We start from the raw sequence: 23,032 nt of genomic DNA on the forward strand, positions 1-23,032 counted from the left end.
TAGAGGCTTCATAAAAATCATTCAAATTTTACGGACACCCAAATCAAAGATAGTTCAGACCGGGAGCTTTTATATGCGAATGAACAAAATTTTGTTAATGGAAAAGTGGTTTTGAGAACTGTCTTGGAAATCTTCGTCTAACACGCCCTAATTCTCTAAATTATTAGCCTTCAATTTCTTAATTGCATGTTGTAACATTTCAGTTTTTGTGACCATAATAATCGGTATTCGAATCATTGGGTTAAAGGGGAAAATTTGTTGATTTTCTAGAGTTGAAATCGAGCGTTCACATTGTGTTCTGAGTTTCAACTGTATTGTATCCACCAAGTGTTCGGTGATTGTTCCGTGAGAAGCCAAGAGCAGAAGGAGGAGTTCATTGGAGAGTGGGACATGGCGAACAGTAAATACGAGTACGTGAAGTCATTCGAAGTGGAAGACGAAGTCATGCCACCCAACCTGATCGTTGTTCGAATCGACGGCCGCGGTTTTCGCAGGTGAGGCGCTGAACTTCTGTTCTGAAGCTTAAGTATTTGAGAATCTAAGGAAATTGAAATGCTTGAGAAGGGCATGTTTTCGAATATAATTGCTGTTTTCTGGGGCAAAAAAAATTAAAATCGGAAAATATGTTTCATAAAGTTGTGTCCATATGAGGTCTTAGTCATCAATTCATCATCGGGGTCTGCTATGTTTTACTGCTATTTGATGGGCTTAGTTATAGTTATTTGGGAACACTGTTCTCAATGAAGCTACTGGGGTTTTCTGAAGCGGGTTTGTTGTAGATTTGCAGCAATGATCACATCAAGGATTTTTTATTTTTTTTTGTTTGGTTAGATTTTCTGAAGTTATCAATTTAAGAAATCAATTTTTTTTTGCAGTTGGTCTTATTCAATTCACACATATATGTTATGATTTGTCTTCATTTTGATGAGTTCCAATACATAAGATGACACTAGACTTTTGTTTCACTGACCAGATCATGCTATGTTCTGAATCTGCAATAAGTTGGGGTTTTAGGCAATAATGTTGCATTTGGAACTCTTATGATTTTATTTTTATTTCTTTGTTTTCAATTTTTGTTAGATTTTCTGAAGTTCATGAGTTTGCGAAACCGAATGATGAGAGAGCTTTGAATTTGATGAACTCATGTGCAGCTGCTATGTTAGAGGAATATCCAGACATAGTATTCTCATTTGGATTCAGTGATGAGTACAGGTGGTGCAGTTTGTTCTTTGCTATTTAATCTCAATTTGCTGAACTTTATATGTCCATTTTTACATTATTAACTTCATCTATTTTGGTAATATGACTTGCAGTTTTGTTTTCAAGAAGACAACCAAGTTCTACCAGAGGCGTGCCAGGTTCTTATTCTGAATTTTCTGGCTTTAGGATATGCATGTACAATTGTTGTCTTTGGGAGAAAACTCATGTAGAGATGTGGGAGGGCAGGAGCCATTTTCTTTAAAGCTCTGACCACATCTCACACATTCAATGCCTTATTACCGACCTAATATAGCCCCTATATGCATGCCTCAGTGGCTCACTTTGACTAGAATTGACAATACGGACTGGAAGTAGAGCTTTTCCAGTCCAGCAATCCTAGTTTGTTTTATTTTCTTATGATGGAGGTTGCCATTTTGAGTTTTACTAAATTTGAAACTTCTTTTAGGTGAAATATGGACTGTTAACTCACTTCTAATACTGTCTTTCCAGCAAAATAGTATCCCTTGTTGTCTCTTTCTTCACCTCCATATATACCACAAAATGGAAAGAATTCTTCCCTCATAAGGAGTTAAGGTATCCCCCATCATTTCGTGCATGGGTCATATGCTGTGCATCAATGGAAGTTCTTCAAACGTATCTTGCATGGAGACAAAATGATTGTAAGTAATAGCCTCATGAGGTGGATAAATCAGTTTGAACACTCCAAATATTTCTGTGTTTAGAACTTCTTCAATTGGTTCAGATTTTGTGGTATATAAATGTGGTTTTCCTTGAAGTATGAAATTCTGAAGGAAATGTTTATACAATATTGGGAATTCAATATATTGAAACCATCATTTTTAAATGCTTTTGGGAACTCAAGGCATTCAATCTATCATTCATGTATTCTGTTTTTTAGGTCACATCAATAACCAGTATAATACATGCTTCTGGATGTTGGTTAAATGTGGAAAGACTGAAGAGGAAGCACAAGAAGTCTTAAAGGTGCTGGTTTTATTTATTTATTTTTATTTGTGTATATATATATCCATACATAAGTACCTCTACTCACCTATCTTCATTTTGCCGCTTCTAACTCCTATTTCCATTGGATTTCTGATTTTCGTGTTGATTGATTCTTTACTTCTTCTGATTTTGGAAAATCTCTCTTCATGTTCTGCTCTTTTTTTTGGTAGTATAGCATCAATTGATTCAATTATTGTAGACAATTTTTGTTGGGTTCTAAGGGAATTTGTGTCATAAAATTGCATTTCATCATAAATAAGGACCAGAAATTTGTTTACCTGATCACATGATTGTATAACCATATTAAAAAAATGTAATTGATAGCATGAAGATCTGCATCTTTTAAGATTTTATAGTAAATATGGAAGGGGGAAGTGCCTTCTTTTCTTGTATATCCTTGAAGGATTGCTCATCCTTCTTGTATTTATCTTTAAAGATCAATTAAGTTGTTTTTTTCTGTTCAAAATATATATATGGAAAGGGGTAAGTGAAAGGATTATATAGGATTCTGGCATTCCTGCATAGTTTAAAGATAATTGGTCAAAATTTGTGTTTTCTGTTGTGTCATTATGAAGGTCTGCAGAGCTTGAAGGCACCTGTATGGCTGTATCATATAATTAGTCGTTTCAATGTCTTGAGGCCCTGATGTTCTCTTATAGTGTGGTCATAAAAAAATTTTTACATTGACCTTTTTCCTTATTATGAAAAATTGATTAGAAGAAAGCAAATGCTTCTGAAGTATAAGAATATCTGGCAATAAGTCTAAGCTGATAGCTGTAAAAAGAAAATAATCTATACAACAAATAAGCCCATATCCTAAGGGGAGCATGAGATGTGATCTTGACTTCTGTAAAATGTTTATATTTGACAGATAAAAAATGGTGTAAACAAGCCTTGTGTGTGGATGGATGTTACAAAGCCTTAATTATTAATTTCTTAGTCAGGTTCAAAATGCACTCCTACCCTTTGACCCCAAAGGTGAAATATCTTGGAAACCTCCCTCTGGAATATGATCAAACTCTTTGGGATAGGAATTACAAAAATTTCCAATTTGTCTTATCTGGTTATGCATGTAAATATATTTTTCCTATGTATTCTCACCTATACAACCTTATTTCTTCCGAATCATGCACTAAGAATCGTTTTATAATAAATCCCAATATTTATTCCTTCTCATGTGGTGTCTGTCAACTCTGCAGGGGACTCATAAACAAGAAAAAAATGAGCTGCTTTTTCAACAGTTCGGGATCAACTACAAAAATCTTCCTTCCATGTTTCGTCAGGGGTCTTGTGTTTGCAAGACACAGGTTATATTCTATTGTATTAAATATTCTTTATCCTGTTACCTAAATCTTTTCAAGGTTCAGATTTTGTTTTCTAGGATATTTCAAACCCTTGAAAATGTGCATTTTGGGAGAGGATTTTGAGTTGGCTTGGTTTCACTTTTTCATGGTAAAATACATTTTGTGAAAAATGCTGACTCATCTGTTTATATGTTTGGAAATGTTGAAAGAGACATGATTGCAACCTCTTAGATCACAAAAATAATTTGCCATAAGTTCAATTAAAGCTAAAATTACAGGTATAGATATATTTACAATAATTAGATGTGGTAAATTTATTTCTGATTTTATCTTAAAACAATCATCATAAAAAAGTCTAATAAGTCGCACTCATTTATTTTCACCATTTTGATCTGCACGTGCTATCATTTTCATTCCCTTTGTATATGACTTCTAATTTGTAAAGCTGAAATCTTTCTTCTACATCATCCAGGTTGAAGATATTGTGAAGTACAGTGAAAATGGGACACCTGTTAAAAGATTGCGGAGAAAGCCAATCATAGTTCATTCAGATAACATAGCTGCAAGAAGCTTCTGGAATGAGCACCCTTTTCTCCTCAAGGAGCTGGGTGATTTCAGAGAGGACATTAACAACATTAAACCTGAGTATGTTAAGTCCTTCCAATTTGAAAACAAGTTGATGCCACTTACTTGGATTGTGGTTAGAATCGATGGCTGCCATTTTCATAGGTGAGCTACTCATACACTTTGCATAACTCTTTGCTGGTTGGCAAACATCTTTTCCTTAGGTTATTTGTCGATTAAAGGAGTTAAAACTTAACCTTTGATGAGTCCCACCTTTAAATATTGAATGATCCTGACCTCTGCCCACTTGATGTTTCCTGGAAAGTTCAAGAAAATTTGTAGGGTATACAATCTTGAAGTTCTTACAGTTCGTAAAATTTGTATCATCCTACAAATTTTAAGGTTGCATGCAGAAGTTCTTGTTCCTCTTTATTGTAGAAGATAATAGAAATTTAACATTGCTGGACATTCGATTTTTAATCTTTAAAGTTTTGGGATAATTGGACAGTTCAGTATGTAGAATTCACCATGAGCTAAATGTAGGATTGATTGAAGAAAACTTCAGACAAGGAGTTCAATTGCTAATCAAATTCTGCTCAAATCTCTCAATTCACCCAGATCATTTCTTTCTATAACTATAAACAAATAGGTTTAATAGCCATTATAATTAAACAATTATATAATGTGCCAACATGAAACTAGTATGCCTATTAAAAAAAATAGTGAATCTGCATCCATGCTGAAAGAATTGAAAAGTTTGAATGAAGACCCTGCAAAAACGAGAGAGTCCTCCACTCTCTTCTCTAGCCTTATGATACACAGCTTTGATGGCACAGGTTGGAACTAGTGAGCAAGTGCAGGGACTGAACTCTATATTTAAAGACGCGGTATGCACATCATATTCCATTAATTATGCTAATGCCTTGGATCCACAAAAAATAGAAACTCCATACTATCAATTTATGTAATCCAATGTGGAAAGGTACTTCTTAACTCAATAAACCTTTGGTGACCACTTTCCATCATTGAGTCAACCGGTTATCTACTAACTGAATCAAGCATTCCTAACAACCTGTACTTTCACAAATATGGATATATTAGTTACACTTGCCCACTTTTCAGGAAAACCTATTGCACAGTTTGTTATTGAATATTTGATGGATGGATTTTTGTTTGCTTGATTGCCATGCTTAGAAACTGCAAGTGAAACTCAAGAATTCAGTTTTATGACTTTTGGTAGATTTTCTGAAGTTCATGAATTTGAGAAGCCGAATGATGAGCAAGCTCTGAACCTTATGAATTCATGTGCAGTGGCTGTGTTAGAGCAGTTTAAAGATGTCATCTTCTCATATGGGGTCAGTGATGAATACAGGTACTGCATTGGTCTTGTATGTTCTGTTGGTTCCACTTTATGATTCTACCTATGTGTGATGACACTGTTCATGTTTTAATTTTCAGCTTTGTTCTGAAAAAGGATTCTCAGTTCTATCAAAGGCGTGGCAGGTTTCTCTTCCATCATTTCCCTTTTAGTCCCTTCAAATTCAATATAGTTTAGGCATACAATTTTAGTATATTGAAGTCAGGATGGGAAGACAGGAGGAAGCAACCTACTCTTCTCGGTCTTGTGAAATGTGACACTTGGTGCATAGGCAGACATTCTGAATGTGCTATTCAAGGGGTTCCCACACACAATGTCTTGGCATGAAGTATAATGAGATGTTTTATTCAGGAATATGCTATGATTGAGATATTTTTGTTCAGGAAATATGCTACAATTTGAGCAGTTTTTGCAAATTGCCTATAGTATGGTCCAGAAATCAAGCGGATTAAACTAAGTATTGGCAGGAAATTTTATGAGTGGGAACTTCCTTTGTGGTGAACCCATATGTATATGGATGTTTGTCACATGTATAGATAGTGACCGAGATACAATTATGCTAGAGGTTCTTTGTGTAAAAGCCCCAGGGATATCTTCTGATTTTTTTGGGCATAGTGTATCCTGTTTATTTAAAAAGAAAAGAAAAAAAAAAGTTTTGAGGAGTAACTGGCCATATTAAAGCCTCGATTTGGCTAGTAAAGAATCCGTTTTTTTTTAAAATTAAATGTTTTAGTTTGAACTTGTTAGGCCTGTGCTGTGACTCTCTTTTTTGGCAGGAAAGGCATTCATGACCCAACATTCCTTTTGACACATTTTATAAAGCTTGCCAAACATGACTTTACAGTCTTTCCATCCATTACTTTAGATGCATTCTCTTCCTTATTGATTCAATAATCAATTGACACAAAAAATCACCTTTGCAGCGAAATAGTTACTGCTCTTGTATCATACTTCACTTCCATTTATGTAATGAAATGGAAAGAATTCTTCCCACAGAAAGAGTTGAAGTACCCGCCTTGTTTTGATGGACGGGCTGTACTGTATCCAACATCTGAGATTCTCCGAGATTATTTGACATGGAGACAAGTTGATTGTGAGTAGCTGTCACTTTTTTTATTATTATAGAACTTGTAAAGCCCAACCAATCACTTACATATACAGTTGCTTAAAGTTTGAGTTTATTCACGCTCATCTCATGTTTGTAAACTTAATGTATGTATTCTGGCATTTCTCTTTTCGGATTTTCAGGCCACATTAACAATCAATATAATACCTGTTTCTGGATGCTTGTTAAGTCTGGAAAGAGCAAAAGTGAAGCTCAAGCCTATTTAAAGGTGCTAAATTCTATGCACACCACACTAGAAAAAGTTCCAGAATTTTTCATGTTTTTGATTTTGAAGAATGATCTTTTTGGGAAGATTTATTTTACAGGCATGCTTGTCTATCAGATTAATTTCCAAATACAGATTATTATCGTTGACTCTTTTAGTCTGTTTGGTTCAATGTGAACTTAGACGTTTAGTAAGCTTAGTTTAAGGGAAGTTCCTTCATGAGTGAAATTTTTATGTTCTGGCAACTTCTAGCTGTTTACCATTTAAACAGGCTGAATTTAAGCTTATTGCTCTCTTCTCTCTGACTAATATCATGGTCTTAAGTTAATTTGGAGCACAGACTCTCTATAAAAATCTAGGGGAACTGTGGAGATTTTTCTTAATGGAGCTGTAATATCCTGTTTTATAAGTCAGTTAGCTTCTGGCATTCCCCTAAATGAAGGGCAGGCAGAACAAACTCAAAACTATATATTGCCTATTGCATAATTAGCATAGATCTTCCCTAATGTCTTTCTAACATAGTTTGAAATTGGAGAACTGATGGTTTTGGCCAGAAAATAGTCTATTTTCATCCCTTGGTTATGGTATTTAATCCTTTTATTCAACAGGGTACTCAAGCACGAGAGAAAAATGAAGTTCTTCTCCAGCAATTTGGTATTGACTACAACACGTTGCCACTCATGTTCCGTCAAGGATCCTCTGCCTTCTGGAACGAGGTTAATTTTATCTCCTTACTGAAAACAAAACTCTCATGGTATAAGATGCCTTATACACTGCTAATGAGAATGTAGCTTGGACCATCTGGCTCAATCAGTAGAAATTTGAACCTACTGGCCTATATCTTGCCATGGCTGCTCATTGAGACAAAAACTCACAGCTTGATGAACATGCCATAGATCAGATAGATCATGACCATCACATGCATGACATTCTTTCCTATGCCTGAGTACTTGAAAAGAATTGTTTACTACTTCATGCTAACTCCCTTCTGGTTTGGTAAATTATTGCACTCAAAATCATTTAGTTGAGAATTAAGATCTTTTCAGCCTAATTATATTTAACTGTATGCATTAGAATGCCATATACATTTGCTACACAATATTAATCAATTTGCTCACTACTTATGTCCTGCTTGTCCAGCATGCACATTCTTTCATGCATGGGATCATTCATTTAGTTTTCTTGAAGGTTATTGTTTTTTCCGGGAAAAAAACTAAACAGGGTGAATCAAGTCCTCCACATTGTTTATCTAGTACCGGTCCATTATTCAAAAACTTCACCCCCTAAATTGAAACATTATGCTTAATCTTCCACCTAGAAGAGGAAAAAGAAAAACGGGGCAAGCTTTTTATTCTACTAATGGAGTTGAAGGATGAGCTCTATGCTATTCTTCAGTGGATTTTCTTTAATTGTTGATGGTTTTGTATGCACCTATTTTTACCTTCCTGAGTCGAGCTGGATATGATTTCATTTGCAGGAAGAGAAGACTGGGATGTATGAGAACGGAGCTTCAGCTGAAAAATCTGGGAAGAAAGTTGTTGTGGAACACTGTAATATAATTGAGCAAAGTTTCTGGGAAGCGCACCCAAGCATCCTCATTGAGAAGCCGCACATGGTTTAAAGCATTTCTGGTTGTCAAAACCTGTAAGTGACTTATGATATATAAAGTTACTACAGGTAGGTGTTTGTATCTTTATAAGTTTCAAGTTCTACTCGGTAGATTTAAGTAAGCTTAGATCAGATATATGGAGGATGTAGGCCAAGAATTATAGTATTTATTTGAAAGTGAATTCCTCATATCAATAAAGTCCATACTTTTCCCTATAAGTCCAAAAAGTTATTTCAAGTTATGTGTACAGCCTCTATTGCAGTGGAAACTCACCTGTAATTGTACCTAAGGAATAGCATTTAGAAATGGTATGTGGGAAGGATTTTTAAAGCTTGTGTTGAAATCTATTAGGCATAATTTTCAAAAAGTTGCTCTCAAAAGCTTTTTTGACAATTGTTTTTTAAAACATTACCAAAAAGCTTCAAGGCAAAACAAGCTTCTTGTAGAATATACACACAAATACTAGCTGAACCTTGCTGCCCATTTTACAAATTAGGAGGTATTTCAACATATTGATTAACAATTAGCCTACTCTTCTTTTCTATACCTTTTAATGGTTGAATTCCCCATATTTTCACTCCTTGGTGTCTACATATACAACGTATATTGCCATAAATTCTAGATATAAACTGTTGAATATAATGTATTTATAGTGTATAACCTTTCCTTGTTAATATAGGACACATGTATGGTAGTTAGGACTCTTAGCCTTGTAGGACTCTTAGCCTTGTATATATATATATATTTCTCAATTGTAAGTAGATCATTTTACATTAATGAGAATCAAGGTCTTTCTTCTTTCTCTCTCTCTCAACATGGTATCAGAGCCAAGGAAGAAAATCTAATTCTTTCCTGTTTCCCGTGTCATCAACTCCGGGAAACCTTCCGGTGACCGTGTTTCATTCCGGTCACCTTCCCCATCTCCCAATACTTTCCGAACATTCGGATCGTCGACAGAAACCACTCACCGCCGGCGAACTTTTCCGGCGAACTTCCGGCGACGTATTTTTCCGACACCGACCATACCAGAAGGAGCGCCTGGAGGAGATCTCCAACTTTTGTGAAGGCACCAGCACCAAAAGAGCCTCCACGCGCCGCCCACGCGCAATTTTCCCGCCGGCGGCTGCATCTCACGCGCCGGCGCGTGAGGGCGCGTGAGGCCTTTTCCGGCGACGCGCCTCCTCCTCCAGCTTCGCTTGACGCCGACCAGCCTCCCTACCTCCCTGGTTCTCCCATCCGAGCCCTGCACATACCTCTTTTGGGGATTTTTGTCTCCGTCGGCCCTCCAAACAATCTTTCCGGCAAAGCTCCGACTACTTTTTCTCCTTGGGAAGTGTTCTTCTACCTTTCTGGTGGTACCACGCCGCGATCTGAGGCCGTCTCCCTTTTTCGGTGGTGCCACACCGCAATCTGAAGCCGTATTAGGGCTCTCTTCGATCCAAACATACTTCATTCTCCAGATAAGTAGATATGACTACTAAAAATTCCATTTTTTCCGCTGTTATATCTGGCTCTCCTATGATTACTTCGGAGAAATTGGTTGGCAGTGACAATTATCTTTCCTGGTCTGCCTCTGTTGAACTTTGGTTTATGGGTCAAGGATATGAGGATCACTTGATTACACAGGAGGCAGATATCCCTGAGGTTGACCGCGTACAGTGGAGGAAGATAGATGCACAGTTATGTAGTGTATTATGGCAATCGGTTGATCCCAAGATTCTTCTTCATCTTCGGGCCTACAAAACTTGTTTTAAATTTTGGACTCAGGCCAAAGGATTATATACGAATGATATCCAGCGTCTGTATAAGGTGGCTTCTGCTATTGTCCATCTCAGCCAACAGGACTTGGATCTATCTACTTATATTGGCCAGATTGCCTCTCTTAAGGAGGAGTTCTTGACTGTGATGCCTCTTACTCCTGATGTTGGGGCTCAACAAACACAGCTTGACCAGTTCTTCATGGTTCTTACTCTTATTGGCCTCCGTCCGGATCTTGAGCCTGTCCACGATCAGATTCTTGGTAGTTCATCAGTTCCGTCCTTGGATGATGTGTTTGCTCGCCTCCTCCGTATCTCCTCCACTCAGACTTTGCCATCTGATAGTACTTCAGATTCTTCTGTGTTAGTTTCTCAAACTAGCTCTCGAGGAGGCCGCAGTGGTACCCGAGGTAGAGGTCAACGTCCTCATTGCACCTATTGCAATAAACTTGGCCACACTCGCGATCGTTGCTATCAGTTACATGGACGACCTCCTCGCACTGCCCATGTGGCCCAGTCCTCTGATTCTCCGCTGCCTCAGCCTCCGAGCTCTTCCGCATCTCAGGCTTCTGTTGCCTCTGTTGCCTAGCCTGGTAATGCCTCTGCCTGCCTTACCCACACATCTTCTCTTGGACCCTGGATTCTAGATTCTAGAGCTTCTGATCACTTATCTGGTAATAAGGATCTTTTCTCCTCTATTACTACTACCTCTGCTTTACCTACTGTTACCTTAGCTAATGGTTCTCAAACTGTGGCTAAAGGTATTGGTTTGGCCCTTCCTCTACCTTCTCTACCTCTCACTTCTGTCCTTTATACTCCTGAATGTCCTTTTAATCTTATTTCCATCAGCAAAATCACTCGTACTCTTAATTGCTCTATTACCTTTTCTGATAAATTTGTGACCTTGCAGGACCGGAGTACGGGGAAGACGATTGGCATAGGACGTGAGTCTCAAGGCCTCTATCACCTCACCTCGGATTCATCTCCTGCAGTTTGCATTTCCACTGATGCTCCTCTCCTCATTCACAATCGTCTGGGCCACCCTAGTCTCTCCAAGTTCCAGAAGATGGTCCCTCGTTTTTCCACTTTATCGTCACTTCCGTGTGAGTCATGTCAGCTTGGGAAACATACTCGTGTCTCGTTCCCAAAGCGTTTGAATAATCGGGCAAAGTCTCCTTTTGAGCTTGTCCACACTGATGTTTGGGGTCCTTGTCGGACTGCGTCTACTTTAGGATTTCAGTATTTTGTCACTTTCATTGATGACTATTCTCGATGTACTTGATTATTTTTAATGAAAAACCGAGCTGAGTTATTCTCTATTTTCCAGAAATTTTATGCTGAAATCCAAACCCAATTCAATATTTCTATTCGTGTGTTACGCAATGACAATGCCAGGGAATATTTTTCAGTACCATTTACTTCGTTTATGTCCCATCATGGGATTCTTCATCAGTCTTCTTGTGCTCATACTCCTCAACAAAATGGGGTAGCTGAACGCAAGAATCGACATCTTGTTGAGACAGCTCGTACTCTCCTCCTCCACAGTAATGTTCCTTTTCGTTTTTGGGGGGACGCTGTTCTTACCGCTTGTTATTTGATTAATCGTATGCCCTCCTCTGTCTTACATGATCAGATTCCTCACTCCCTTCTCTTCCCTGACCAACCACTTTATTTCCTTCCTCCTCGTGTCTTTGGTTGTACTTGCTTTGTTCATATTCTCACTCCTGGACAGGACAAGCTTTCCGCCAAAGCCATGAAGTGTCTCTTCTTGGGATACTCCAGACTTCAGAAGGGTTATCGTTGTTATTCCCTTGACACTCATCGATACTTTATCTCCGCTGATGTCACCTTCTTTGAGGACTCACCATTCTTTTCCACCACTTCTGAGTCTCTTCCTGTTTCTGAAGTCTTGCCTATTCCCATTGTCTCCCCACCTGATGCTATGCCTCCTCGACCACTTCAGGTTTATCATCGTCGCCCTCGTGTCGTTGCTCCTCTCCCTTTTGCTGAGGCACCTGCTGACTCACTTCCTATCCCTTCGGCTTCACCTACCTCGGCTGTGCCTTCTCCTAATGACTTACCCATTGCTGTTCGGAAAGGTACTCGCTTTACTCGTAATCCTCATCCTATTTACAATTTTTTGAGTTATCATCGATTATCTTCACCCTATTCTGCTTTTGTTTCTGCTATATCATCTGTTTCTCTTCCAAAGAGCACCCATGAAGCTCTTTCCCATCCAGGCTGGCGACAGGCAATGGTGGATGAAATGGCTGCTCTGCACTCTAATGGCACTTGGGATCTTGTTGTTTTACCCTCGGGTAAATCTACCGTTGGTTGTCGTTGGGTCTACGCAGTTAAGGTTGGTCCTGATGGTCAGGTTGATCGCCTTAAGGCCCGCTTAGTTGCTAAAGGCTATACTCAGGTTTATGGTTCTGATTATGGTGACACATTCTCTCCTGTTGCCAAGATTGCTTCTGTCCGTCTGCTTCTCTCCATGGCTGCCATGTGTTCTTGGCCTCTTTATCAATTGGATATTAAAAATGCCTTCCTTCATGGTGATCTTGCCGAGGAGGTTTATATGGAGCAACCTCCTGGTTTTGTTGCTCAGGGGGAGTCTGGTTTAGTATGCAGGTTACGCCGTTCTCTATATGGCTTGAAACAATCTCCTCGAGCATGGTTTGGCCGTTTTAGTTCTGTTGTTCAAGAGTTTGGCATGCTTCGCAGTACAGCAGACCATTCAGTTTTCTATCATCATAACTCTTTGGGGCAGTGTATTTATCTGGTTGTTTATGTGGACGACATCGTCATTACAGGCAGTGATCAGGATGGTATTCAGAAACTAAAGCAACACCTTTTTACCCACTTTCAGACCAAAGACTTGGGGAAACTCAAGTATTTCTTGGGAATTGAGATAGCTCAATCCAGTTCTGCTGTGGTCCTTTCCCAAAGGAAGTATGCTTTAGACATCCTGGAAGAAACCGGTATGTTAGACTGTAAATCGGTAGACACACCTATGGATCCGAATGTCAAACTTGTACCAGGACAGGGGGAGCCTTTAGGAGACCCCGGGAGATATCGACGGCTTGTAGGTAAATTGAACTATTCACCATTACTCGTCCAGACATTTCTTTTCCTGTGAGTGTTGTTAGTCAATTCCTACAGTCACCATGTGATAGCCATTGGGATGCTGTAATCCGCATTCTTCGATATATCAAAAGTACACCAGGCCAAGGTGTGTTGTACGAGAACAGAGGTCATACTCAGGTTGTTGGTTACACAGATGCAGATTGGGCTGGCTCACCCACAGATAGACGTTCCACTTCAGGGTACTGTGTTTTTATTGGAGGTAATCTAATATCTTGGAAGAGTAAGAAACAAGATGTAGTGGCCAGATCTAGCGCTGAAGCCGAGTATCGAGCTATGGCTTTGGCAACATGTGAACTCATATGGTTGAGACATCTTCTTCGAGAGTTGAGATTTGGAAAGGATGAACAGATGAAACTCATATGTGATAACCAGGCCGCATTACATATTGCATCCAATCCAGTCTTTCATGAAAGGACCAAACATATTGAAGTTGACTGTCATTTCATTAGAGAGAAGATCGCATCAGGATGTGTTGCTACAAGTTTTGTTAATTCAAATGATCAACTAGCTGACATCTTCACTAAATCTCTCAGAGGTCCTAGGATTAAATATATTTGTAACAAGCTTGGTGCATATGACGTATATGCTCCAGCTTGAGGGGGAGTGTTGAATATAATGTATTTATAGTGTATAACTTTTCCTTGTTAATATAGGACACATGTATGGTAGTTAGGACTCTTAGCCTTGTAGGACTCTTAGCCTTGTATATATATATATATTTCTCAATTGTAAGTAGATCATTTTACATTAATGAGAATCAAGGTCTTTCTTCTTTCTCTCTCTCTCAACATAAACAATTAAAAAAAATGTAAGGAATTAAAAATTTGAGAAACAAAGGATGGGTTGCACTGTACATATGATCGGAGTATGCAATAATAATATATTTGTTGATAATATTAGTTAAAAATTTTCTGAAAGATTCATATGAAAGGTTTTAATAACATGTAATTCATGTTGAGTAGACCTTTGTTTTGTTGCGAGAATTGAGTTCTGATCATGATACCAAACCTATTGATATCTTGACAGCATTTTGATTAACTCCTCAACTTGAAGGTCCACCTGAGGAAACAGAGTCCGGTGGATGGAGAATGAATTCTGATGCCAGAGAAGAAAATCAATAAATTGTTTATGTTGCTTTACCCTTTTGGAACTTTCTGAAGAAGGCTTTTTTACTAGCATGTTTACTTCCACTGTTGAGAATGTATTCAGAGCTCTAATTGCCTGATCCAGAACCAATGGGGAATGTACTCTGTTGTCTCTCAGAATCAACCTGAAACAAGCTTCTGGACATTGCCCAAACGCCTACTTTTGTTCTGTGAAACAATCTGAAATCATCTACCATTATTTGAAATCTTGGAAAACATTTGCTTCCAGTTAATTTTCCTTCACTTGGATCATCTTGTGCAGACTCGACCCATCTGGAATTCCCAGAGGTGGATCTCGGCACGAAGAGTTGTTCACTGTAAACATCTCCCATTCCTTAATTCCACACTCCTCCAAGGCAGACAGTAATCTTCTGCTTTCCTTCTCATTCGGATATGCCCCGTCTGGACTCACCAGCACAGCCCCAGAATAAGACTGTCCGGCGGCTCGAGCAGCCCCGTTATAATGAAACAAGCCCCAGCTAAGATCATCAGGCACATCCACGATTGTCCAGAACTCATTTGAAACAACCCCATTATCCAAGACACTGAAGTAAAATGTCCCTGGAACTTTGCCTCTCTTAACCCGATACCTGCGCCTCCTCCACACCACCTTCCCTTCCAAAGTCTTCACCTGAAAGACTGGCTCATACCAGAACGAGCCCTTTGCCTTTCCCCTGTAGAACAGCTGGTACTGGCAAGGAAACTGATCGTAAGCTGGGTTCTGCCCCGCCACGACCCGCCAGCTCCAGTCCAGGCACCCCAGCCAACCAACGAAAAGATCTTCAGCAGTTTCATGACACAAGTCCCCCCCTCGAAACTTAGCCATTGGAGGGACATAAGGCTTTTCTGGGACCTTCGCGTCCAGCCCAAGACAATTGTTTTTCTGTAGCACACAGAGTGAAAACGCCTCCAGGTTTGGACTTTCATAGGAAGCAATGCACCGGTAATTGCACACCTGATCGACTGGGCTACAGTTGTTCAAGCACTGAAGAGCCTTCCGGCAGTCAGGGTCCAGGAGGCAGTTCAGTATCTGGGGGCCGCAGTTGGACACCATGCAGCTCAGGGTAGAAAAGCCCTTTGCTCTCAAGTTCTTCAGGATCGGCACAGGCCTTATATATGCATTGATTATAACCAGTATGCAAAACCTTATATCGTCAGAATTACACCGCTGCCATGCCTCAGATACTGTTTTAACTACTTCCGCAGATTCATTTGCTTCTTTCTGATAAATTCCAGCAATTTTGCCAAAAACATCCCCTTTGGTTTCAGTATGAACATAAGATCCTCCCAGTTTGTTTACCAAAGCAGGGGATGAATCAAAGCAGATTATGTTTGGAATATTCTTGCAATTTGCTCGAACCCATTCGACTGATTCTTGAGTGGTAACGGCAACAATGACCATAACATCAGCCCGGCCTAATTCCATTTTCAGGGTTTCAACCGCATCAGCATTGGATTGATGGAGGTTGTCTGTAAACACAAGCATCTCAAATCCTTCATCCACCCATTTTAGCCTTTGTGCCTGTTTCAGAGAAGCCAAATCCATTATAAACAAGATTCATTAAACACAAATCCTCCATGATCCATCAAAACCCATTTACAATGGTTATTCATTTTCAGTAGCCAAAGTCCATTCATAGAAAACCTAATACCTGCCCATCCGCATGAAACTGTACAGGCTTGTTAGGCAATTTTTTCAAAAAATAATTATAATGATTTGCTCCTAATCATATAGATATTGTCCATTCTGCCTTTAGACCCAAGTCCTCACCGTTTTGAAATACATTTATACAATTAAAAAGAGTTCATACATGTTTAATTTTAGGTTATACTGGTTCTTTCTCGATTATATAGATATTGTCTATTCCTTTGATACCCTATGTAATGTTTCACTCCGTGTAAATATATCTGTTTTAGGTTCTTACAACTTTAAATATAGTTTACATTATTAAGGTCAAATATTAACTTTGATATCATTTGTAAAAGTACTAGTATAATATAGATAGTGTCCATTCGGGACCAAAAAAGTCTCATAAACTTAATCATGGGTTCACACACATACATATATACATACATGTATATATACGCATATATAAACTAAAATTATTTAGTAATGAGCCCAAAATGTGTATTAGCACTCAGCACTTCCACCCATTTGAAGAACCTCCCCTCTCATAAATTAAGCTATGATATCGTATTAAATTAACACTTAAAATTTGGTTTGATGAGAGGATAATAAGGTGGAAGTTTTATTTTCTCCGGCCCAGATTGTAAGATTCAGAATTTTAACCTTCTTTATTTTCCTACATTTTCTCAGCCACCAAAGACATAAAGATACATTTATTACTCACAGTGTGAAGCATAACCTCCACCCATGGAGCGCATTTTAAAGGGCTGACGCTGCCATCTCCAACGAGAGCGACTATTCTCACCGGAGGAGCTGATTGCTCCGCCAGAGGCGTCTCCTTCGTTTCCAAAACCGCCGAAACGGCACGAAAACTGGTTTTCCGGAGAGAAAACGAGATGTCCGGGAAATAAGCCGCTTTCCGGCGCGGCAGGAGTGGAGGAAAGGCGGTGTTGGGGATTGGAGATTGGGGGTTTTGGAAGTAAAAAGCTGTTTTGGTTAGAAAATACGACGGTTTTAGCTCGAGAGCCATGGCCCTGAAACTGAGATTACGATGGAACCAGTTTAGCCAAAAAAAATATACGTTATCCTCGACCTGGAAGTTACCAGAAGAGCCTCCAAACGACGCCGTTTTGGATTTCCAATTTCTTGAAACAAATGTCCATTAAATTGCCTTTTCCAATAAAAAATTATTTTTCGAATTTAAAAAAAAAACACACACACACATTTCACAAATCATTAATTTTTTTTTAAGAATTTGTTATAAAAATATATTATTTTTTACACAAATTTAAAATGTTTTAAGTTTTTTTTTAATTATAAAATACAAATAAAAAACTATTTTTTCTATTTAAATTCTTAAATGAAATTTTATTTTTAAAATAATTAAGAATTACTTCTCAAATTTTGATTTTTGAAAAATATTTTTTACAACCATCAAACAGGGCATACCCTTTCTGCTATATAATATATCTTAGATTGATTAAAATAATAATAAAAAAAAAAATCAAACAACAGATATATTGTGGGATAATTAAACCCTTACATAAAGACTCACACTACATGAAAATTAGTAGCATGTAGCATGTGCTTTCCCAGGATAAATGTCTCTATATGAACTACCATTACAAATAACAAAAAAAAAAAAAGAAAAAAAAAAGAAAAAGGAAAAAATATATATATATATACAAGAATGAGTTAAAAACAACAAAATTCAAACTAGCAAAAATAATGGAGATGGTGATTGAAATTGCCAAATTCCAACTTGCATATCACAATCTTTTCAACTTTTTTTTTCCTCTGATAAAACAGTTGATTACAAAGAACCCTTGATCCATTTTCTTACCTCACTTAAAACTCAGAGCTAAAACTCATCGGTTAGCGTATAACTTTCGGAACATTGTTCAGGGTCTGCATCTTCACATGCATTTCCTCCCAGTACAAATGATGTTAAGGGCGGATAATTACCAGCTCAATCTGTGATGAGAGGAGCAAAAGCCCTACCTTATGTTTGAGAATTCTGCCTGAAACTCCTTATGGAACCGTTCTCGGGATTTTGCCTTTGCTGCTGATACAACATCGTTAAGGAACCCCCTCTGAGGGAATTCTTCTGGTACAAGAGTCCGGTATATCTCAAACTGTTCCTGGGCTTCCTTCTTTTTGTCCAGCAGACTGTAGATTATCCCCTGCCACAATTCACAGATGGGTTATTCCATTATCAAATTTTAAAAACAGATGAATTTCACTTTCTTCCTTTTTTTTTTTTGCTCAAGTGCCAGTTTGTTTCAAAAGAATCAATTCTTGACCAAGAATCAGAATTGGGGCTTAAAGTTCAAGATTGGTTATCCTATCCATTACATTATACATTTTAATTATTTTTCCGGTATGTTTCTCTTAATATTTTGGATTAAAAAAAAGGTGGTAAAAAACAAAGGACATCAAAAGCAGGAAAAAAAGAAGAGAAAAAAGAAAAAGAAACGAACTCCCTTCCATTAATGAGAACTCATCTGATCTACAGAACTACCATAGAAACTGATATCACATCTAAAAACCTTCTAACCCACATCAAGAGTAGAAACATGCAAGGAATTGAGCATTTGGTACATTTGCTCCATGTTTTCAAATGATCTCCAAGTTTTTGCTTCCAAATAATCCTAAAAATAAAAATAAAAAAAACAAAAATGAGGGGCTTCCAAGCTTTTCTTCCTCAATTTTTCCCTGCAAAAGACCCTTCCAATCTAGAACCTCACAAATCAATTGAGGCAGCACTCAAGCTATGCCAAAGAAAGAGAAAAAGTAGCTGCCATAAAACCCTTGTCTAAGCACAATGAAGAAGGATATAATCCACTTAATATGCTTCTGTCTTTGCATAAATAGCACTTAGTCACCAAGGTCCATTCACTCCCTTGAAGCTGATACAAAGTCAAAATCCTCCCCAAGTAGCATCCCAAGCCTTTATCGGAACTCAAAAATTTCAAACTCCATCCATGGGGAAAGGCTCGATTTTTCTCCAGCAACATAGAAGAATAAAAGGTTGTGGGTGTGAATTTTCAATCTTTGGTCCCAACCGAACCACCCTATCCTTCTAATCCTGTTAGCAGCCAATTTCTTACTAGTTCCTTTTCCTGTTTCTTTTTTCTTTTTTCCCCTTTTTACTGAAAAATGATTTCATATAGAGAACAAAGTGGCAAACAACATTTTTGTTTGACAATACAACTTCAAACATCAGGAGTTCAATACATGGCCTGCTAGGCAGACACAAACAATTACTTAATCAAGGATCCAGTTCTTTTCTCCTTCACCAAAGCATACAACAAAGATCAGCCTGGGAAAGTGATTCATCTTCTCATGGGTTGAAGAAATCAATGTTTGGCCACTGGTGGAGGGTAGGTTGAGGCTTAGTTCTTGACCTCTTATTGAGAGGTGGTTCCCCAACAAATAGGAAAATTCTAAGGGAGACTTAAAAAATCCAAGTAGTTTTGAAACCTTAAACAAACCATTACAGGCAATGAAACTTTTGACAAAAGAGAGTGTTAAAGATCATGTTTACCAGATCCCAATAGCAGCAAGTAAGCAAGTATTTTCATTACCTGGCAAAGATAAGGCCGAAAGTCACGAGGATTCTCATCAACTAGATCTTGAAATTTCTTCAAGCCCTCCTCCAAGTCTCCCTGAAATGTGTAGATGTGAATGTAATAATAGGTTGTGATTGAGAAAATCATAGGTACATCCCATCTTCAAGGCCCTGTAAATGTAATAATAGGTTGTGATTGAGAAAATCATAGGTACATCCCATCTTCAAGGCCATGGGTCCTACCGATCCAATACACAGCATGCATATATCTGCTTGCAGTCACTATTCTTATACTGTTTCCAATTTAAAGGATGGATATGTGCCATCACATGGACAAGCTAATGGGATTATTTTCATGGGATATCCTACCACTGACCCCAAAATAGAACAGGTTAATGGATTCCTAAAGTTGAGCTGTTGAGGGACTGGTTATTACCTGTACAACATGCATTTGTGCAATTAGAATCCTTATGCTTCTCTCCTCAGTGACTCTTTTTTGATGACGAGCAACTTCCAAAGCATTATTTAGCATCTCAAACACGGCATCTGGGCCCTCATGGTTCTTGTGCATCACCAATGCCAAACCCTATAGAAGAAGAGATACAAGCAACGAGGTTAGAGTCTACAAGAGATCACCCCTGAAAAAAGAACTAGCCATTAGTGTCCACAAAATGGTAATTCACAATCTTTGATATGCTATAAACTTGTATCCTGATTAGAAAATAAAAAATAAAAAATTGTATAAAGTTGAAATATTTGTACATTCATGTGCCCTAGTCGCTCTAGGCACTTCCAAGCCCAGGAAATTAGACTCTTTTAAAGAAATTTAAGTTCTTTAAGACTCAAAGTAGTTTAACAAACTAGTGCATGGTTTGGCATGTGTTGTAAATAGAACATAGGAAACCATTTTAGTGACTTTTAAAAGCAAATCTTCCTTTAGAAGGATGATGCATGCCTAAATGACATTAAACATATTGAATTATTGTTGTACGGATAGAGATGTTTTTGCTATTGATACTAACTTATAAGGGTCATAAACCCTTGAACAAGTAGCAAGCATGAAGACAGGCTACACAACTTAAAATTCACAACCTTTAGTCGATTCAGACGTCTTTCCTTCCAACAATTCATGGATGAGAGAAATTCAGTAATTATGCACATGAAAAACAGCTATGAGAAAAGGAAATTCCTATTACAGGCCTTTCTTCCATGTTAATCGCCTTGTTATCACATTGGTTACCAAAGACTCATGTCTATACCTTTTTCAATTGAGACTAATCTCTGTGACAAAGAAAATATGTTAAAACAGATTTTTTAAAAGAAGAGGGCACAACATAATGTACATGGGGCATAGACAACCAGCATTTAGAGCAGTAACAGGAATGAAAAAGACTTCCACGCCACTTCCCTAAAGAAACAGCTCAACCCAACCTATCGATAAGATCCATCAATTTGTGACATCATTCAATCAATTTCAAGGTTCCCACGTGCCAGTTAAAGAGGAAATGTAAGAGGGATAAAACTAGTAAAGATCATAGAGCATAAATCAACTTTATGAATCGATGTACTGCAAGAGGTTGATCCAGCTGATTGATTTCTTTCGAATTTGAAGAGGGGAAAAAAAAAACAAAAAAACAAAGCTATAGCAGGTGGCAAGAATGAGTACAGAACAGGTTTCCATGAATGACATCCAAAATGGAAATCATACCCCACCAGCTTCAACCTTTGCAGCAACTCTTCACAGACCCAAACCGACTTCAACTGACAGACTGAATTCAGGTGTCTCAGAAGTGGCACCATGGTCCTTTATAACCAAGGAGAGATGCTCCATGAACCCACTTAAGATATGGTTCAAATATGGATCCTTCTGACTGTTGTTCCCTTTTTATAAATCCTTCTCAGCAGGCAAGGCAATTCAACCTACCCTTTCCTTACTTCTTTCTTGTACAATGACCACTTCTTGTAAAATAGGAGAGTAAACCCTTCCTAAATGATTTGTTTAAAGTTCAAACAAAAGTTGATTAAATAAATAATTAGGTGATCAAAATGAACGCACCAACATTCCCAGCATGGATTCATAATGCAGCGTGGTGAAATTATGCCTACCCAAATAAATTTAATGTCAGATGTTTCACATTCCTGAGAGACCTTAGTAATTATCTTCGACTTATAACTCTATTTAGAGTCAAACGAGATATGACTGTGTGATTCAGTACGTATCTAACTAGCTACATTCTACACCCCTTTCTAAGCAAAAAAACAACAATAAATTCAATTCAAGTATATAGAAAGCTGCACAAATGATAAACTAACACAAATAAGATTACTTAATTGAGAACATACATGTAAAGCTCTGAGCAACAGTGGCCTCTCCTTCAAAATTTCCTTGAACAGCCTTTTAGCCTTACTCAGATGCCCCATAATCTCATAAGAAAGCGCCTGCAAAAGCCTCCATTCAACTTCGTCCGGTTCAATGTCAATCAACCTCTCCACATACTCCACAGCCTCCTTTGTTTTCCCTCTCCTCATCTTCCCATACAAAACCACCTTCAATGCTTCAACATTCCTTGGGTCCTTCTCCAATACCTTCGCATACATGTCGTCATGTTCACTCTCACTATCCTGGGCATCTCTCTTTTGTTCAACATTTGAACTATATCTGCCCATATGAGCAGGTAATGCCATTGCTGGCCTAGCACCCAGACACCACATGAAAATGACTGACCCAACAAGAAAAACCACAACTTTTTCTGAAAAAAATTTGAAAATTTCCTCCTTTGGGATAAGATGATTGGCAATCCTTGAGAAATTTGAAGTGGGTATCCTGGGAACATGGAATTGAGAAAAGGGTGTGGAGATATATGAGGGTTTTGGGGAAATATGAAGCTTGGTTGAGTGATATGGGAGCGAGAGTGACCTGTGGAGATCGAGTGGGTTGAAGGAGACGGGTTTTGAAGACCTGAAAAGGTGAGATTTCGGTTGATAGTGGAGTGAGAAAGTGGTGATTGAAGAAGAACCCATCGTGATCGAAAATGGGACAGTGGAGAGGCAGTTGAGACTTGAGAGCCTGGGGTTTTAGGATTTATCTTTTATAAATTTTATGCTTCTCAATTTAATATATAATATAAATTCATTTTATACATTTTTATATCTAAGGATATATTTGACATTATTAAAAAATAATGGGTATTTTTGACATTATGAAAAAATCAAATCTTTTAATTCAATTATAAATATTTATTAACTCTTTAGTTTAATTTTACACGACATTAAGCCCATTATTAGTTTTATATACCCCTAAAGCATAATTTTCTCATAAATTTTCTTAACATTTTCTGTTTCATTTTCCGCCATTTTTCTAGTAACCAAACAC

The 23,032-nt window shown here is 38.0% G+C and overlaps 3 protein-coding genes across 6 annotated transcripts; 1 reads left to right on the forward strand and 2 right to left on the reverse strand.

Annotated features, from left to right (window-relative positions):
- Nucleotides 1-26: 26 nt before the first annotated feature.
- On the forward strand, nucleotides 27-14,427 carry LOC117918916 (tRNA(His) guanylyltransferase 1). Of its 4 annotated transcripts, none has more exons than XR_004651972.1 (14): nucleotides 27-494; nucleotides 1,081-1,212; nucleotides 1,314-1,358; nucleotides 1,711-1,880; nucleotides 2,120-2,205; nucleotides 3,426-3,533; nucleotides 4,003-4,259; nucleotides 5,335-5,466; nucleotides 5,553-5,597; nucleotides 6,396-6,565; nucleotides 6,721-6,806; nucleotides 7,412-7,519; nucleotides 8,281-8,480; nucleotides 14,343-14,427. XR_004651972.1 is itself a non-coding variant. In XM_034835889.1 (14 exons), the coding sequence occupies exons 1-13, from the start codon at nucleotides 391-393 to the stop codon at nucleotides 8,422-8,424; spliced, it is 1,587 nt and encodes a 528-aa protein (XP_034691780.1). In that variant the 5' UTR covers nucleotides 27-390; the 3' UTR covers nucleotides 8,425-8,447; nucleotides 14,343-14,426. The 4 variants fall into 4 exon arrangements, 3 of the variants coding, with proteins under 3 accessions (XP_034691780.1, XP_034691782.1, XP_034691781.1); XM_034835889.1 differs by having other exon boundaries at nucleotides 8,281-8,447; nucleotides 14,343-14,426; XM_034835890.1 differs by having other exon boundaries at nucleotides 425-494; nucleotides 1,152-1,212; nucleotides 8,281-8,447; nucleotides 14,343-14,426.
- LOC117918915 lies at nucleotides 14,183-17,120 on the reverse strand. The gene is made up of 2 exons (XM_034835888.1): nucleotides 16,813-17,120; nucleotides 14,183-15,983 (listed from the first exon to the last, which is right to left on the reverse strand). The coding sequence occupies exons 1-2, from the start codon at nucleotides 17,116-17,118 to the stop codon at nucleotides 14,691-14,693; spliced, it is 1,599 nt and encodes a 532-aa protein (XP_034691779.1). The 5' UTR covers nucleotides 17,119-17,120; the 3' UTR covers nucleotides 14,183-14,690.
- Nucleotides 17,121-17,742: 622 nt separating this feature from the next.
- LOC117917225 (protein SLOW GREEN 1, chloroplastic) lies at nucleotides 17,743-22,739 on the reverse strand. Its single transcript, XM_034833426.1, has 4 exons — nucleotides 22,003-22,739; nucleotides 20,096-20,245; nucleotides 19,676-19,756; nucleotides 17,743-18,271 (listed from the first exon to the last, which is right to left on the reverse strand). The coding sequence occupies exons 1-4, from the start codon at nucleotides 22,678-22,680 to the stop codon at nucleotides 18,086-18,088; spliced, it is 1,095 nt and encodes a 364-aa protein (XP_034689317.1). The 5' UTR covers nucleotides 22,681-22,739; the 3' UTR covers nucleotides 17,743-18,085.
- Between the last annotated feature and the right edge of the window lie 293 nt (nucleotides 22,740-23,032).

The sequence above is a fragment of the Vitis riparia genome, chromosome 7 (genome assembly GCF_004353265.1).
Source record: "Vitis riparia cultivar Riparia Gloire de Montpellier isolate 1030 chromosome 7, EGFV_Vit.rip_1.0, whole genome shotgun sequence".
NCBI classification, from domain to species: domain Eukaryota; kingdom Viridiplantae; phylum Streptophyta; class Magnoliopsida; order Vitales; family Vitaceae; genus Vitis; species Vitis riparia.

Coding starts and splice junctions, on each gene's coding strand:
- LOC117918916 (XM_034835889.1), top strand. CDS start 391: ATGGCGAACAGTAAATACGAGTACGTGAAGTCATTCGAAGTGGAAGAC. Junction 495..1,080: donor GACGGCCGCGGTTTTCGCAG/GTGAGGCGCTGA, acceptor AATTTTTGTTAG/ATTTTCTGAAGTTCATGAGT. Junction 7,520..8,280: donor CCTCTGCCTTCTGGAACGAG/GTTAATTTTATC, acceptor TTTCATTTGCAG/GAAGAGAAGACTGGGATGTA.
- LOC117918915 (XM_034835888.1), bottom strand. CDS start 17,118: ATGGCTCTCGAGCTAAAACCGTCGTATTTTCTAACCAAAACAGCTTTT. Junction 15,984..16,812: donor TGGAGGTTATGCTTCACACT/GTGAGTAATAAA, acceptor TCTCTGAAACAG/GCACAAAGGCTAAAATGGGT.
- LOC117917225 (XM_034833426.1), bottom strand. CDS start 22,680: ATGGGTTCTTCTTCAATCACCACTTTCTCACTCCACTATCAACCGAAA. Junction 20,246..22,002: donor TGTTGCTCAGAGCTTTACAT/GTATGTTCTCAA, acceptor CTTCTTCTATAG/GGTTTGGCATTGGTGATGCA. Junction 19,757..20,095: donor CACAAATGCATGTTGTACAG/GTAATAACCAGT, acceptor TACACATTTCAG/GGAGACTTGGAGGAGGGCTT.